The sequence below is a fragment of the Pongo abelii genome, chromosome 13 (assembly GCF_028885655.2).
Source record: "Pongo abelii isolate AG06213 chromosome 13, NHGRI_mPonAbe1-v2.0_pri, whole genome shotgun sequence".
Taxonomy (NCBI): Eukaryota; Metazoa; Chordata; class Mammalia; order Primates; family Hominidae; genus Pongo; species Pongo abelii.
The window spans coordinates 104,617,470-104,633,483 of NC_071998.2; the positions used below are offsets into that span (position 1 = coordinate 104,617,470).

The window sequence follows — 16,014 nt, forward strand, 5'->3', positions numbered from 1 at the left end:
ATATTAGCCAGCACGGTGGTTCATGCCTATAATCCCAGCACTTTGGGAGGCCAAGGTGTACAGTTCACTTGAGGTCAGGAGTTCGAAACCATCCTGGCCAACATGGTGAAAACCTATCTGTACTAAAAATACAAAAATTAGCTAGATGTGGTGGCGCACACCTGTAGTCTCAGCTACTTGGGAGGCTGAGGTATGAGAATTGCTTGAACCTGGGAGTGAGCTGAGATTGTGCCATTGTACTCCAGCCTGGGTAACAGAGCGAGATTCTGTTTCAAAAAAAATAAAGAAAAAGAGGCTGGGCTCAGTGGCTCACACCTGTAGTCCCAGCACTTTGGGAGGCTGAGGCGGGCAGATCACCTGAGGTCAGGAGTTTGAGACTAGCCTGGCTAACATGGTGAAACCACGTTTCTACTAAAAGTACAAAAAATTAGCTGGGCATGGTGGTGCACACCTGTAATCTCAGCTACTCGGAAGGCTGAGGCAGGAGAATCAGTTGAACCTGGGGAGGCAGAGGTTGCAGTGAGCAGAGATCGCGCCATTGCACTCCAGCCTGGGCAACAAGAGCGAAACTCTGTCTCAAGAAAAAAAAAAAAAAAAATCACCTGTATATTTTGGCTTTCTCTTCCCTAAACTTGCTTATTTCTGGTTTTCTGTATACGTTTTGCCAGAGGTCTATTTTACTGAACTTTTCAGAGACAAGGCTTTGGTCTTATTGTTGAAGTCTATTTTTTTGAGAATAAATTTCACCTTTAACCTTATTTCCTTTTAAAATTTTCTTCTGGCCAGGCGCAGTGGCTCACGCCTGTAATCTCAGCACTTTGGGAAGCTGAGATGGGCGGATCGCAAGGTCAGGATATCGAGACCATCCTGGCTAACGGGTAAAACCCCGTCTCTACTAAAAATACAAAAAATTAGCCGGGCGTGTTGGCGGGTGCCTGTAGTCCCAGCTACTCGGGGGGCTGAGGCAGGAGAATGGCGTGAACCCAGGAGGTGGAGCTTTCAGTGAGCCGAGATTGCGCCACTGCACTCCATCCAGCCTGAGTGACAGAGTGAGACTCCGTCTCCAAAAAAAAAAAAAATTTTTTTTTCTTCTGAATTAGTTTATTCCTCTTCTAACTTTTTGAAATGAATTTTTAGTTAAAACACTTTAAATCTTTGTTATTTTCTAAATAAATTATCCCCTTGAACTTTCTGCTCTAATTCCATCGATCTGTCTTTTCTTTTTAGTTTTATATTATTTAACATCATTTAACATCTGGTAGTCCAAGTTCCCTTTATTATTATTTTTCGAAGTTTTCTTGGTTATTATTGGGCTAGATGATCTCTTAAAGTCACTAAGATTCTTTGAGAGTTATTGTGAAAATGCACCCAAATAAATCCATTTAGTCCCTTCTTTTCAAACTCAAGTATTCCTTATTCTTCCAGATATAGTCAGTCTTTAAAAAAATGCCTAAAATCATTGCTCGATACTTTATTAAGTGCTTCAAATCAATCTGTGTATATGAATATGGTATATATGTAGTGTATGTGTTTTGTGTGCATATGTCTGTGTGATGTGTGTGCTTGCATATATGCATAGGATGCATATATAATGTGTGGGGTATGTTTGTATATGTATGTGAGGTGTGTATGTACTGTGTTTATGTATGTGTATATGTGCATATGATGTGACTGTGTGTGTACATGGGATATGTTAAGGTATGTGTATGTATGTGCGCAGAGTGTATGATTGTTATCATGTGTGTGGTATGATGATGTATGTGTGGACTGTGTGTGGACATGTGTGAGGTGGAAGAGCCCCAGGGGGTGCTAGAATGCTCAGGACATGTGAGAAGGCCAGGCTTGGTCAAACTCTCCTGTCTTCTTGGGGAAAGCAGGGCCATGATCATGAGCCTTTCTGGATGTTGCCTGTGGACAGCAGTGTGAGTTAATAGGGCTGGTCTCTCCTGAAGTGCCCTGCCCAAGCTCCCACTCACCTCTCTCCTCCATCTCTCGAGGAAAGGGTGACCGACCTGTCCTTTTAGGAAAAGGAAGCTTCCAGCACGCTACTGAGTAAAGGAGCCTTACTGGTGGTGGTGAAGGTGATACCATCAGAGGGGCCAGCTCAGGATCAGGCTGGCCTTGCAATCTTCCAACTGAATAGGTTAGCTGCTGAGTGGGGCAGGAGTCAGGAGGGGACCTACAAAGCAGTGGAATCTTTGTTCCCATTACCGGGTGTAAGTGCCCAGTGTGGGCCTCAGTCTTTTCTCTCCTAGGTCACATTCAGACAGCACACCTCTGCCCAATTCTCCTTCTGGATCTCACCGTCCTGAGTGTTGCACCTGCAGGTTGCTCACAGCCTCTGGAGCCCACGATAGTTTCCTCTTTGGGAGAAGGCTCTACAGTGGTCCCTGGCAAAGTTGTGAAGAGGTGACTATCATCTCAGTCACATCACCTTCCCTTTCCCAGTGGGCCTTCCTTTGCTCTGTTTCCTGAACACCATGCTTTCTAGTTCCTCCTGGGTGTGAACACACCTTGCATGGGGCATCTTCAGGCCATGGCTAACTCATGCTCCCATCTTGCTCCTGCAGGTCTGCCACATCTCTGCACTCAGTGTCCTGTCTACATCCTGTGGCTTGAGCCTGAGTTTGCCCATATTCCCTGGCTGGATGGAGTGGCTAAGCCCTGATATCACTCTGCCCAGAAAAGATGAGTGGACTCAAACTTCTCCAGCCAGGAAGAGGATCACGTACGCCAAAGTCCAGGGTGCAGGTAAGTCCATCTGTCACTGGCTTGAGGCTAGGAGAGTGGACCTGCTCTTGTTAAAGGCAGTGTTCACCATGTGTGTGTGTAACCAGGGTTGGAGGGGGAGAGCGGGGTGGGGTGGGGGTGCAGTAAAGAGCAGGGCAGGACTTCACGAAGTGCCAGGACTCAAACAATCCTACGGCATTTATGTGACTTATCACCAGTTTGCTGATTCAGGGCTCCTTCTCCAGTTTCTGCTCCTCGCTAGTGGCCACCTGACCCTGTGGCATTTGCTCCCTCCACCTGCTGTTGGCCATGGGGCAGATGTGTAGGCCAGGAAGAATAGGACAATGGCGTTTGGGGCAGACAGGCCTGGGTTCAAATTTCAGCTCTGCCTATCCTAGCTCTGCAAACCTTGGGCATGTCACCTGTCTTCTCTGCCTGAGGTTCAGATTTCTTCCTGGTAAATTGGGGCTAATACTTATTAGACTTACTGTGAAGATTAACTGAGATAATGTGTGTAAATTGCCCAGCTCAGCCTCTGGCATCTGGTACTCAACACATAACTCTTCTCTCCACTTTCTCTCTTGCATCTCGCCATCTTGTTTTTGAGTGGATCACTGAACCACGAATATCCACTTGGCGATGAAGTCTGGGGAACAGGGACAAATACCAACACTTCCCATTTTTAGATTTACACGAGACTAACAGCTTTCCTTCCCACAGTGGCAACAGTCAGAGATTTGCAGAGCAGATGTCTTGGTGTGAAACTGCTACCGGGAGGTGTCCTGTAAATGTTTGCCGACAAAGCAGCAAAGCAGGGTTTGACCTTCCAGCTCTGCCTCCCCGCACCAGGCTGGGGGATTCACCCACCCTACTCCGTTTCCTGTGCGTTCCTCTTTCTCAGAGGCTGTGGGCCTGTCCTGCTGTCCGATGGCATCAGGCTGTGGGACGGGGGGCCATCAGGTTGGTTGGAGCAAGCTGCTCCCATCCGGACCCGTGTCAGGCAGCACTTGTTCAAGAGGAGGCTCAAGAGAGTGATCCAGGACGCAGGGTTTGGGAAGAGGATGCAGCTTGGTGGGGGGCGACCTGTCCAAGCGCAGAGAACACTTTTCCAAACCTCACTGCCCTGGACCATCGGGTGCTCCTTTGCCTTTGCTTGGATCTAATGATTATAGGCCTGAGCTTCAAAGCAGGTTATAAACTCGACTAATTGCTGGTCTAGGAGAGCTGGAGGAGGAGGCCAAGCCTGCCCAGAGTGGGCACCCTGGACTGGGGCTTCTCGTGGGACTGGCCTTTCCAACCGGGAGCGCGGTGCTGGGGCCGGGATCCCCGGGGTGGCCGCACCATCCTGCTGGCTTCTTGGGTGGCTGCCCTCTCTGCTCAGCGCGGGTCGGCGGCGCCGCCTCCCCCACCCTGGCCCAGCTCTGCTCCGGCAGGTGGAACTCTCCCCATTCAAACCCGCGCGGGCCAATCAGGGCCGGGCGCGCCCGGGCCGTTCCAACGCGCGGGGCAGCCGTACCTCACGCTCGCGCTCCTCCCGCCCTGGAGACTCCGGCGCAGGGGGCGGTGAGCCTGCTGCCTCGGTTACTGGGGAGCAACACAGCCGCCTCGGGTTGCCGGCGCTCCTGTCCGGGTCGCAGTGGGACGCCATGGAGCGCTCCCTGCACCGCGTCTCCCTCGGGAGCCGGCGTGCCCATCCGGACTTGTCCTTCTACCTCACCACCTTTGGTAAGTGCCCGCTGGGGCTGGCGGCAGGGGCTGCTTCACCCTGCTCCCAGCGCCCAGAAACGCAGGCCCTCGTGGTGACAGGGCAGGCTGGGAGCAGGTGCTCTTTCTATCTAGGGGCACCTTCTCTGGCCCCTTTCTCCTGTGACTGCCCAGGAGGGGCTCAGGGCACAGGCTCAGTCCAAGCAAGCTGCTGGACACCACCTGCTGCCCGGCCATGGGTGCCAACTGCGGTTGGTTCTGCCTCACTTGGCTGGAATAATCACGCTGTACTTAATCTTTCAGAGACCTGGGTTGTCACCACGGAGTTTCTCATTAGCAAGCAGCTCAGGTTAAATCAAGGTCTTGTTATAGCAACTGGAGATCTCATTCACCCACTTTCCTTTGGCTCAGGGAGTGGCCAGGTGCTGGGCCCTTTGGCCCTGCTGCCTTGTGGGGAGGCTGCAATCTGACTGTGTTGAGTATCTGAGCCACACTGGACATGGGAGACTTCCCTCCTCCAAGAAAGAACAATCCCTTAGGAGGGTCCCAGGGCTGCCTCAGGGTTTGAGGTGGAAAGAAATGAACAGTAGGCTTCACTCCCAAGCCCCTAGGTAGCAGACTGAGTTCCCCCAAATAACAGCTGGGTGGCAGCTGCCCAAAGGCCTGGGCAAACTACCGCCATAGTAAAGGGAACAACCCTACCCTAGAGGGTAACCCTTCATTTCCTCACTGGTCCTGCAACTCTCTGTGGAGAGGGGTTATTTTTCCTCTGTGAAGACTTGAAACCAAGAGATCTTCCATGAGCCAGTGGCAGAGTTCGTAGCTGAGCTCAAGCCTTCCAGAGATGACCTGTCCAGCGCATTTTTGTTTGAACTTGCATACAATTTCCTTCTAAAGGTTGGGGCTATTACTGAAACATAACTGGACATTGCCCAGCCTTCAAAGACAGAGTGCCCAAGGAGTTTGGTCCCTCCCTGGGTTCCTGGCTCTTCTGTTTTCAGGCTTACTCCTGCTCAACATATTTGCTTTTCCACAACCTGCTTTTTTTCCTTAGGGGTAGAGGGAATGATGGAAGAGCAGTGGCTTGGCCTCTGGAAATTGCCTGACGTCTGGCAGCAGGAATTCACTGGTCTAGTTGGTGGACGATAAAGGGCAATTAACTAGCCATCATTTGTTGAGAACTTGCCATTGCCATTCCTTATGCCAAGTGTTTTACCTGCATTATCTCACTTAATGCCCCAGCCTAGGAGGCAATTCCTGCTAACCCCATTGGGATGCAGGGCTCTGTGAGACAAGGGTGGTTTCCAGGATGATCTGTATTGGCTGGGGTAGGACTGGTCAGGAAAGGGTGTCAGGGAGCTGTGAGGCCCTCTTACCTTAGCTGTGTCTTGATTAAAAAGTAAAAATATGTTTGCTTTTTTCCTCCTTATTATCATGGTTACATGTGTTTACTGCTGAAAACTTAGTGAAAAGAAGAAAGTGAAAATCACTTGTAATCTGACTTCCCAGGGAGACCACTGTTAACTTTCTGATTTATATCCTCCCATGCTTATTTCCACACCTATTTCTGTGTGTGTATGTGTGTGTGTGTGCGTGTGTGTATTTAGGGGTCAGATTTCAACACAATTGAGATCAAGTTTGTATGGACAATTTTGTAACCCATATGTTTCCCTTAGTGGCCCGATGTGAATATTTCCTTGCATCGGTCCATGTTCTTCTATTGGATTAATCTCCCTGCCAGATCTGGGAAGTTGGGGAGGGTTCAGGCCAAGCAGGGAGTGGATCTTCCTGCCCAGCCATGGCCTCAGGGCTGAGTCCAATGGGTATCAGGGAAGGTTGCTGCTTTAACAAGTGACTGTGACCTGAGTGTGCAGGAGGCAGGCAGGAGCCTGGGTGGGGTGGGAAGCCACCTGCTCTTATTTGTGCAGGCTCCTCTCACATCTCTCTGAGGATGCTCATGAGAGCATTTGAGAAATTCTCTCCTGTTTCCTGCGCTGGCTCTGTTTCCTTGGGTGCCATTTGTCGTGGTGCCCCTCTTTCAGGCTGCTGATTTTCTTTATCCACTGTGATCTTCGCTGATCTGCTTATGAGCAAAGATTCCTATCAGTGGTTTCCAAACCTTGCCAAACATCAGAAGCATGTGGGGAGCCTGTTAAAAATACACAGATTCCTAGAATCTTCTTCTGGAGACTCTGGTTTAATAGGTCTGGGGTGGAGCCTGAGAATATGAACATTTAAGAAGCCACAGAGTGTTCAGACTGTCATCCAGGTTAGGAAGCTATGGATTCAGAGTCAGTTTTGGTAGCAATCGGGACCACTTTTACTGTGAAGGTTTTGGCTAAGTTTTTTCTCAGTTCACTGGCCTTTCCTTAGCATAGTAGGTAGCCCCTGGCCTTCTACAGTGAGCTTTGCCTTGGTAGAACCAGATGAAGATGTTGCTTAGCTGGTAGTTTCCTGAGCACAGACATGTAAAGGGAGCATAATCATCTATGGAAATATAAAGAGACAAAACTGTTTTGATCAGAATTCCCTTTGGGGAGAGTACTGCATGATATATGTATTTGTGTGTGCACATGAACACAACCCCTTGTTCCCCAAAAGGGGTATGTTCAAGTGACATTAATTGAAGGACACTGCCTTCTGAGGAGGTGGCCTTACTTCAGGGGAAGGGAGTAGGCAAGCTGAGGCTAGGACCCAGCTACTCTAGAGGGATTTTTTTTCTTTATTGTGAAAACTGATGTAATTTGAAGTCATTATAGGTATACATAGTATTTTTCTCCAGGATTATATATTTTATTTTGATTAGGATATTTGCTGATTTTTCTTATAAGAGCTTTATTGAGATATAATTCAGATATATACAATTCACTCATTTAAACCATACAATTCAATGGTTTTTAGTATATTCACAGAGATGTATAACTATTATCACAATTTTAGAACATTTTCATTCCCTCAAAAAGAGACATTATGCTCTTTAGCTTGTACCATCCTCCCTTGTCTATTGCCCTAAGCAATCACTAGTCTATTCTCTGTCTCTGTAGATTTGCCTATTCTGGACATTTCATATAAATGGAATCATATTTTTTTTTGTGACTGACTTCTTTCACTTAGCATAATGTTTTCAAGTTTAACCCATGTTGTAGCAGATATCAGTACTCCATTCATTTTTATGGCTGAATAGTATTCATTGTATGGATATACCACATTTTAAAAATTTATTCATCTGGTGATAAATATTTTGGTTGTTTCTCCCTTTTGACTGTTATGAATAATACTGCCATGAACATTTGTGAACAAGTTTTTGTGTGGACAAATGTTTTCATTTCTCTTCATATACACACAGTATATACCTAGGAGTAGATTTGCTGAGTCCTATGGTAACTCTGTTTAACTATTTAGGGAACTACCAAACTCTTTTCCAACGTAGGTGTATCATTTTATGTTCCCATCAGCAGTGTATGTGGGTTTTGGTTTTTCCGCATCCTTACCAAAACTTATTATCTGACTTTTTAATTCTACCTATCCTAGCGGGTGTGAATTGATACTCATTATAGTTTCGATTTGCATTTTCCTGATGACCCGTGATGTTGAACATTTTTTCATGTGCTCATTATTTATATATCTTCTTTGGAGAAGAATGTATTCAGATCTTTTGTTCATTTTAAAATTGGGCTTTTTGTCTTGTTATTATTGAGTTGTAAGATTTCTTTATATATTCTAGATGCAAGCTCCTTAACAGATATGTGATTTCCAAATATTTTCTCTCAATCTGTGAGTTTTTTTCACTTTCTTGATAGTGCTCATTGAATCCCAAACTTTTTTTTGGGATGGGGTCTTGCTCTGTTGCCCAGGCTGGAGTGCAGTGGCATGATCATGGCTCCCCTTTGACCATGCAGACTCAATCTCCGTGCCCAAGCGATCCTCCCACTTCAGCCTCCTGAGTAGCTGGTAATACAGACATGTGCCACCATGTCTGGCTGATTTTTCTTCTGTAAAAAAAACTTTTTGTAGAGATGAGGTTTCCCTATGTTGCCCAGGCTAGTCTTGAACTCATGGACTCAAGCGATCTCCTGCCTTGGCCCCCCAAAGTGCTGGGATTATAGGCATGAACCACTGTGCCCAGCCAGAACCCCAAACATTTTTAATTTTGATGAAGTTCAATTGACTTTATCTTTTGTTACTTGTACTTTGTGTTATATCTCAGAATTCACTGCCAAATCTAAGGTTCTGTCAGTTACCAAGAGATCTACCTGTATGTTATCTTCTAAGAGTTTTATAGTTTTGACTCTTATCTTTAGATCTTTGATCCACTTTGAGTTAATTTTTGTGTATGGTATGAGGTAATAGTTCAACTTCATTCTTTTGTGTGGCTATCCAGTTGTCCCAGTATCATTTGTTGAAAATACCATTATTTCTCTATTGGATGATCTTGGTACCTTTATTGAAAATCAATTGCCCATAGACCCACGGCTTATTTCTAGGCTCTCAATTCTATTCCATTGATCTATCTGTCTATTATCATTCCAGTATCATACTGTCTTGATTACTGTTGCTTTGTAGTACATTTTGAAATCAGGTTGTGTAAATCCTCCAATTTTGTTCTTCTCTTTCAAGATCATTTTGGCTGTACTGGGTCCCTTGAATTTCCATATGAATTTTAGGCATGTTTTATATAGAAAATAAAAAAACCCAAGTTCACAAAAATGTTGAATAGATAGTTTTAAAATATCATCTTGAAGGGATACCAACTTATTAGTTTGACTGATGAAGCAAATTATTAACTTACCTGGGGTCTCAGAACCACATTTTAACTTGCTTGGGATCTCTAGTCACCTGGATATGGTGAGTGGTCAGGAGAGAGAACAGGTTGCCTTTTTTGCAGGGCATCTGGGTCTGGAGATGATGGGCAAGCTGGACATGTTCTGAGGTCTGCAGGTGGCTGTGGACATTGGGTGACACAACGCACCTCTCTTTAGAAATGCCAGCCCCCTATGAACCTGCAAAATGAAAGCTGTCAGGAGCAGCTCTAAATCCAGGCTCTAGAGGACTGCCTGGAGTCCCTGATTTGCCAGAGGGAAGTTGGGAAGATGTGGTTCTGGAGGCAGAGTAGACTTAGGAGTGTCATTGATTTGCTCGGCATTTTTTTTTTTTTTTTTGCCTCATGTTTGTTGTGTTGGTACAATGTTAGCTGGGGCCTGTTTCACTCCTTTCTCTGCCTCTCTTTAAAAGCCATGGAGATAAATAATTCATTTTCTGTAGTGAGAGTGAAGCTTGGGAACAGATGTCAGCCAGCTGCGTGGTGTGTTGGGCAGTGCACGGTCAGGCCCTGAGCTGGAGGCCTTCAATGTGTCCCTGCCAGCTACCCCTGGCTGGCACGTGTTTCCAGTCCCGCTGCTCTGAGCCTGGGAGATTCCCTGGCATGGCTGGGGAAACCTATCCAACTGTTTCTCAGGAGCTCATCATTTGCTGGTCATACTCCTCAGCATTTATTGGCTTTTCTGTCATTCAGAGTCCATCTGCTCGGGAGCTTTCAGAAATTCCTTAAAGTTTCTGGCCTGTAGATAGCCCTTTGTCCTCTTTTCCCATTCTGCTTTGTATGTTCTTTTTAAACATTTAAAAAATTTTGAAATATTACACACACAGACAGAAAAGTGTCCCCCAAATAATGTGCAATCCAGTGACTTATCACAAAGAAAATACCTTTGTAACTTTCACCAGAGTCAAAAATTGAACATTTCTCGTATTTAGAAGACTCATGTTGATAATGTAGTTTTTTTCTTTATCATTTACTTCAAAATATTTTCTAATTTTCATTGTCATTTCTTTTTCAATCCTTGGGTTAGTTAGAAGTATATTTCTAAATTTCTAAATATTGGGGATTTTCTGATAATATTTTTATATTTACTTTGCATTTTAGTCAGAGAATATACTCTCCATCCTTTTCATTCCTTGAAATTCGTCAAGATTTACTTGATAGCTCAGCATAGAGTTAGTTTTTTTGTTGTTGTTGTTTCGAGACTGAGTCTCACTCTGTCACCAGGCTAGAGTGCAATGGCACAATGTAAACTCACTGCAGCCTCCCCTTCCTGGGTTCAAGCGATTCTCCTGGCTCAGTCTCCCATGTAGCTGGGATTACAGGTGCCCACTACCATGCATGGCTAATTTTTGTATTTTTAGTAGAGATGGGGTTTTACCATGTTGGCCACACTGGTCTCGAACTCCTGACCTCAGATGATCAACCTGCCTTGGCCTCCCAAAGACAGTCAATTTTTATAAATGTTCTTTGTGTACTTGAAAAGGATTCTGCAGCAAATGGGTGCAGTGTTCTTTGTGTATGTCAAGTTTAGGTGAAGTTTGCTCTTTATATTGTTCAAATATTCTGTATCCTTGTTGATTTTTCCTGTTTTCTCTGTCAGTTACTAAGAGAGGTGTATTAGAATTCCCACTGTGATTGTAAATTTGTCTATTTCCCATTGCAGTTCTGTCAGTTTTTCCTTTGCGTATGTTGAAGCTATATTAACAACATACAGATTTAGAATTATTATCTTTCTGGTGAGCTGAAATTTTTATTATGAAGTCTATTACTGTTATGAAGTCTTCTTTATTTCTAGTAGGGATAAAGTCTACTTTTCCTGATATTAACATAGTTACCCAGGCTTCTTTCAGTTAATATTTGCCTGACATATCTTTTTCCATCCTTTTTCTTTCAACCTTTTTGGATCTACATTGTAGGCATGCTGTGTCTGCTACAAAGAATAGGCACATGGCTGGGAGTGGTGAGTGGCCCATGCTTATAATCCCAGCACTTTGGGAGGCTGAGGCAGAAGGATCACTCGAGCCCAGAAGTTCGAGACCAGCCTGGGCAACGTAGTGAGAGCTCGTCTCTACAAAAAATAAAAAAATTAGCTGGGCATGATGGTGTGCACCTGTGGTCCTAGCTACTTGGGAGGCTGAGGCAGGAGGATCACTTGAGCCTAGGAGGTCAAGACTACAGTGAGCTATGATTGTGACACTGTACCCTAGCCTGGGTGACAGAGTGAGACCCTGACTCAAAACAAACAAACAACAAACAAACAGTACAGGCACAGAGTTGTTCTTCTTCTTATTATTTTCTTCTCAATGCAGACCTAGGATGATATTTTCCTTCAAAAAATCTTTGTTTGTTTGTCAGGTGCTTAGGGTCACTGGGATAGTCTTAATTCAGTGTTAGGACTGAGAATACTTGAAGTCGAGCTGTAGTCCCTGGAGGAGCTGTGTCTGATTACAGTTCACCCTATTCCTATGGAGCAACCCTTCAGGGTCCTTACACAAAAGATGGGGCTCAGAAGAACCCTGCTTCTTGGTGGGCCCTGGTCCCTAGTTCCTATTCCTCTAGCCCTGAGAGGCAGGCAGAAACTCACTCAGCCTCTTGATCTCTCAATCAGCCCTCTGGAATTTGAAAACACCCCAGGAGAAAATTAGCCCAGAAAAACACTAGGCTTCCTTCTACAGTCCTCCGTCCCCCTAGATCCTGCCTGGTAGCTCCTCTCTCTCATGTTGTTTATCTAAGAAGATCCTTTAACATATTTTGTTTAGCATTTCTAGTTTTCCTCAGTGGATCTGTCATCCCAGAAATGGAAGTCCCTTACATATGTTTTCTAAGCTTTTTGAGTTGGTTTTTGTTTTTTTTCCTCCCTTTCTGCCTCTCTCCCTCCTTTTCTCCTCCCTCCCTGCCTCTTCCGTCCCTTCCTCCCCCCGCTCCCTCTCTCCATCCCTCCTTCCTTTCTCCCTGCCTGCCTGCCTACCTGCAGTTGTCCGAGCAGGCATTACTGGGGCTGAAGGGTCCCTTTCCAAGATGGCTCATTCACATGGCTCTCGGCAGGAGGCCTCATTTCCTTGCTACCTGTAATTAGGAGGCTTCTGTTTCTTATTGCAAGGACCTCTTCGTAGGATTGCTTGAGCTTCCTTATTATATGGCAGCTGGCTTCCCTCTAGGCAAGTGATACAAAAATGAAAGCAAGAAAGAACTCCCATAAAAAGATGAGTAACCCAGTTCAAAATGGATAAAGGATTTGAATAGACATTTTTTTTCCAAAGAAAAATTGCTAAAAACACATGAAAAAATACTCAGTGTCATTAGTTATCAGGGAAATGCAAATCAAAACCACAATGAGATACTATTATACTAGAATGACTATAATAAAAAAAGAGACAATAACAGGCGTTGAAGAAGTTGAAGGGAAATTGGAACCCTTGTACATTGCCGGCCGGAAAGTCAAATGGTGCAACCACTTTGGAAAAGTTTGGCAGTTCCTCAAACAGTTAAATGTAGAGTTACCATTTGACCCAGCAATTCCACTCTTTTTTTTTTTTGTGAGACGGAGTCTTGCTCTGTTGCCCAGGCTGGAGTGCAGTGGTGCGATCTCTGCTCACTGCAAGCTCTGTCTCCCTGGTTCATGCCATTCTCCTGCCTCAGCCTCCCAAGTAGCTGGGACTACAGGCGCCCGCCACCACGCCCGGCTAATTTTTTTTTTGTATTTTTAGTAGAGACGGGGTTTCACCATGTTAGCCAGGTTGGTCTTGATCTCCTGACCTCATGATCCGCCCAACTTGGCCTCCCAAAGTGCTGAGATTACAGGCGTGAGCCACCGCACCCGGCTTAATTCCACTCTTAGGTATAAATCCAAGAGGAATGAAAACACATGCTCACACAAACATATGTACACACACACGTTCATAACAGCATATTCATAACACACATATTCATAATAGCCAAAAAGTCGAAATAACCCGAAATATCAATCACCAGATGAGTGGATAAACAAAATGTGGTATATCCATACAATGGAATATTATTTGGCCACAAAGGGAATAAAATACTGATATGTGCTACAATATGGGTGAACCTTGAAAACATTGTGTTAAGTGAAAGAAGTCAATCACAAAAGACCATGTTTTGTGTGATTCTATTTACATAAGTATCCAGAATAGGCAAGTCCTTAGAGACAGAAAGCAGATTAGTGGTTGACAGGGGCTGAGGGAAGAAGGGAATAGGGTGTGACTGTGAAAGAGTATGGGATTTCTTTTAGGAGAGGATGAAAATGTTCTAAAATTAGATAGAGGTGATTGATTACAGAATCCTGTGAATATACTAAAAGAAAATCACATGCTTTAAATTGGTGAAGTGTGGCCGGGCATGGTGGCTCAATGCCAGCACTTTGGGAGGCCGAGGCGGGTGGATCATCTAAGGTCAGGAGTTCGAGAGCAGCCTGGCCAACATGGTGAAACTCTGTCTGTACTAAAAATACAAAAAATTAGCCAGGTGTGGGTGGTGCATGCCTGTAATCCCAGCTACTCAGGAGGCTGAGACAGGAGAATAACTTGAACCTGAGAGGCAGAGGTTGCAGTGAGCTGAGATCACGTCATTGCACTCCAGCCTGGGCGACAGAGTGAGACTCCATCTCAATAATAAACAAAATCGATGAAATGTATGATATGTTAATTATATCCCAATACAGCTGTTAAAAAAGAAGGAACTCATAATACCTTTAATATCCTAATGTTGAAAGTCATCCATTGTAATTTCCACCACTTGTATTTGTTAGAAGCAAGTCAATAAGTCCAGCCCATGTCTGAAGGGAGGAACTAGGCTTCATCTCTTGAAAGGAAGGGTATCAAAGACTTCGGGGACAAATTTTAAACCCATCATAGGTATAGAGAGGCTAACAGTGGGGGCCCTGGACTGCCTAAATGCAAACCCCAGCTCTGCCATTTACTAGCTGTGTGATTTGGACAACCTGTTTTAGCTCTTTTTTTTTTTTTTTTTTTTTTTTTTTGGGAGCTGGGGTTTCACTCTGTTGCCCAGGCTGGAGTGCAGTGGTGTGATCACGGCTAACTGCAGTCTCAGCCTCCTGGGCTCCGGTGATCCTCCCACCTCAGCCTCCTGAGTAGCTAGGACTACAGATGCACACCACCATGTCTGGCTAATTAAAAAAAAAAAACATTTTTGGAGAGACAGAGTCTTGCTATGTTGCCCAGACTGGTCTCAAACTCCTGGCCTCAAGTGTTCATCCTGCCTCAGCCTCCCAAAGTGTTGGGATTACAGTTGTGAGCCACCACGCCCAGCCAACCTATTTACCTCTTAATAATCTTCAGCTTCCTTGCCTGTAAATTGGGATAAAAGTAGTAAACATTTCATGGAGTTATTGTGAGGAGTAAAAGAAATAAAAAGCTTATAGTAAAGTGCTGAGTACCTAGTAAACATCTAAGAAACATTGACTTTGTTCTCTTCACGTGTGTGCCTAGCCTGGTAGTTCACTATGGCCCTGAACTCTGGGTTGAGATGTGTGTGAATCCTGTAGGATGTTTGGATCTGAGCCCCCACAGGACTGCTAGCCAAGATTAGATGCTGACTGCAGTAGATTCAGGAGTTTTATTTTACCAGCTTGCCCAGGATGGACCTAGAATCCCTTGTGAGTGATCCAAGGAAATCTAAATTATCAAGAGACCTGAATGCTAATTTATTAGTTTATGCTGAAAAATAGAATTTCTGAGTAGACTAGAAGACTTATGCTGACCAGAGCAATCTCCTTCTGGAAGGAAAAAGAGCTTGGGAAACTACATTAATATCAGCTTTCACAGGAAGCAGAGGCCAGGGGATTGAACTGACCCATCACAACTTTTATCCCAGCGCTGTGAGTCCTATGTCCTCACCTTCGCAAACCAGGGCCACTTTTTTGAATGGAACTCAAGGTTCCCCTTCTTTTAACACAGTAGCGATGGGAAATTCTCATGGGTTATGTCCGTAGAGCTGTGTGGCTGCCTGTTTCCCAGTGCCACTACAGCCTACCATTTCTCCCTTAGATCAAGCAGGCAGTGAAATTGGTAAACACACGCTTCACTCTTTCTGAGCCTGGATCAGGGCTGGGGTGTGGATGAGGCAGCTGAAGACTACAGAGAGAGGGCGTGCCTGGCGTCTGGCTGGGCTCCCTCCCTCCTGCGAGGAAGACTTGAGTACAGACGTGTCCTCGTAAATGGAGGGGAAATCTGTGGGTGTTAGCGACTGGCTAGGCTCCATGTAGACCCAACTGCCTTCGTATGTTTGTTTGGATATCATCACCCTTCCTGTAGCTTTTAACATGTGACAGTTCTTAAATGGGCAGCGGCTTCTGGGGTGAATTGGATTTTAGGATGCCTGCTGCTTCATGCTAGCCAGGCAAGTCCATCATAGATGTATTCTCTGCACATCTCAGGGTGGCATGGGCTCCCGCTGGGGCACATTCCGGCTGATCCCTGAGTCTAGCAGAGGTGTGCAGTCCCCATCTACTTCCTTTATTTTCAGAGTATGTCTCTTTCTGACTGTGGCCTGTGGGTTAGAGTTCATCTGTGGTTCTCTACTGAGTATTGTCTGCCAGATTGAATTTTTTTAGCTGGTGTCCACATCCATTTAAAAGTGCCCAGTAAGTCTGAGCCCTTCAAGTCCTGTGCCCAGCAGAATTTGGGTTTGTTGCCTTTTCCAGGCTTTCTGAAGCTCACTCCCATCCAGTATTTTTCCTGCCATATGGGGCCCTGTCTATTCTCCCTTTGGCTCTGGGCCCT

The 16,014-nt window shown here is 45.3% G+C and overlaps 1 protein-coding gene across 3 annotated transcripts in view; it reads left to right on the forward strand.

The window, feature by feature from the left end:
- The first annotated feature begins 2,254 nt into the window (after window positions 1-2,254).
- RGS3 (regulator of G protein signaling 3) overlaps window positions 2,255-16,014 on the forward strand; it is a 136,778-nt gene continuing 123,018 nt past the window's right edge. The window contains exons 1-2 of one of the 3 annotated variants that reach the window (XM_002820128.5): window positions 2,255-2,409; window positions 2,571-2,751. In XM_002820128.5, coding sequence (XP_002820174.2) covers window positions 2,649-2,751 — 103 coding nt within the window. In that variant the 5' untranslated portion in view covers window positions 2,255-2,409; window positions 2,571-2,648. Of the gene's footprint in view, window positions 2,410-2,570; window positions 2,752-4,269; window positions 4,456-16,014 lie in introns of those variants that run through there. The other 2 variants (XM_003777433.5, XM_054520483.2) reach the window with 2 other exon arrangements.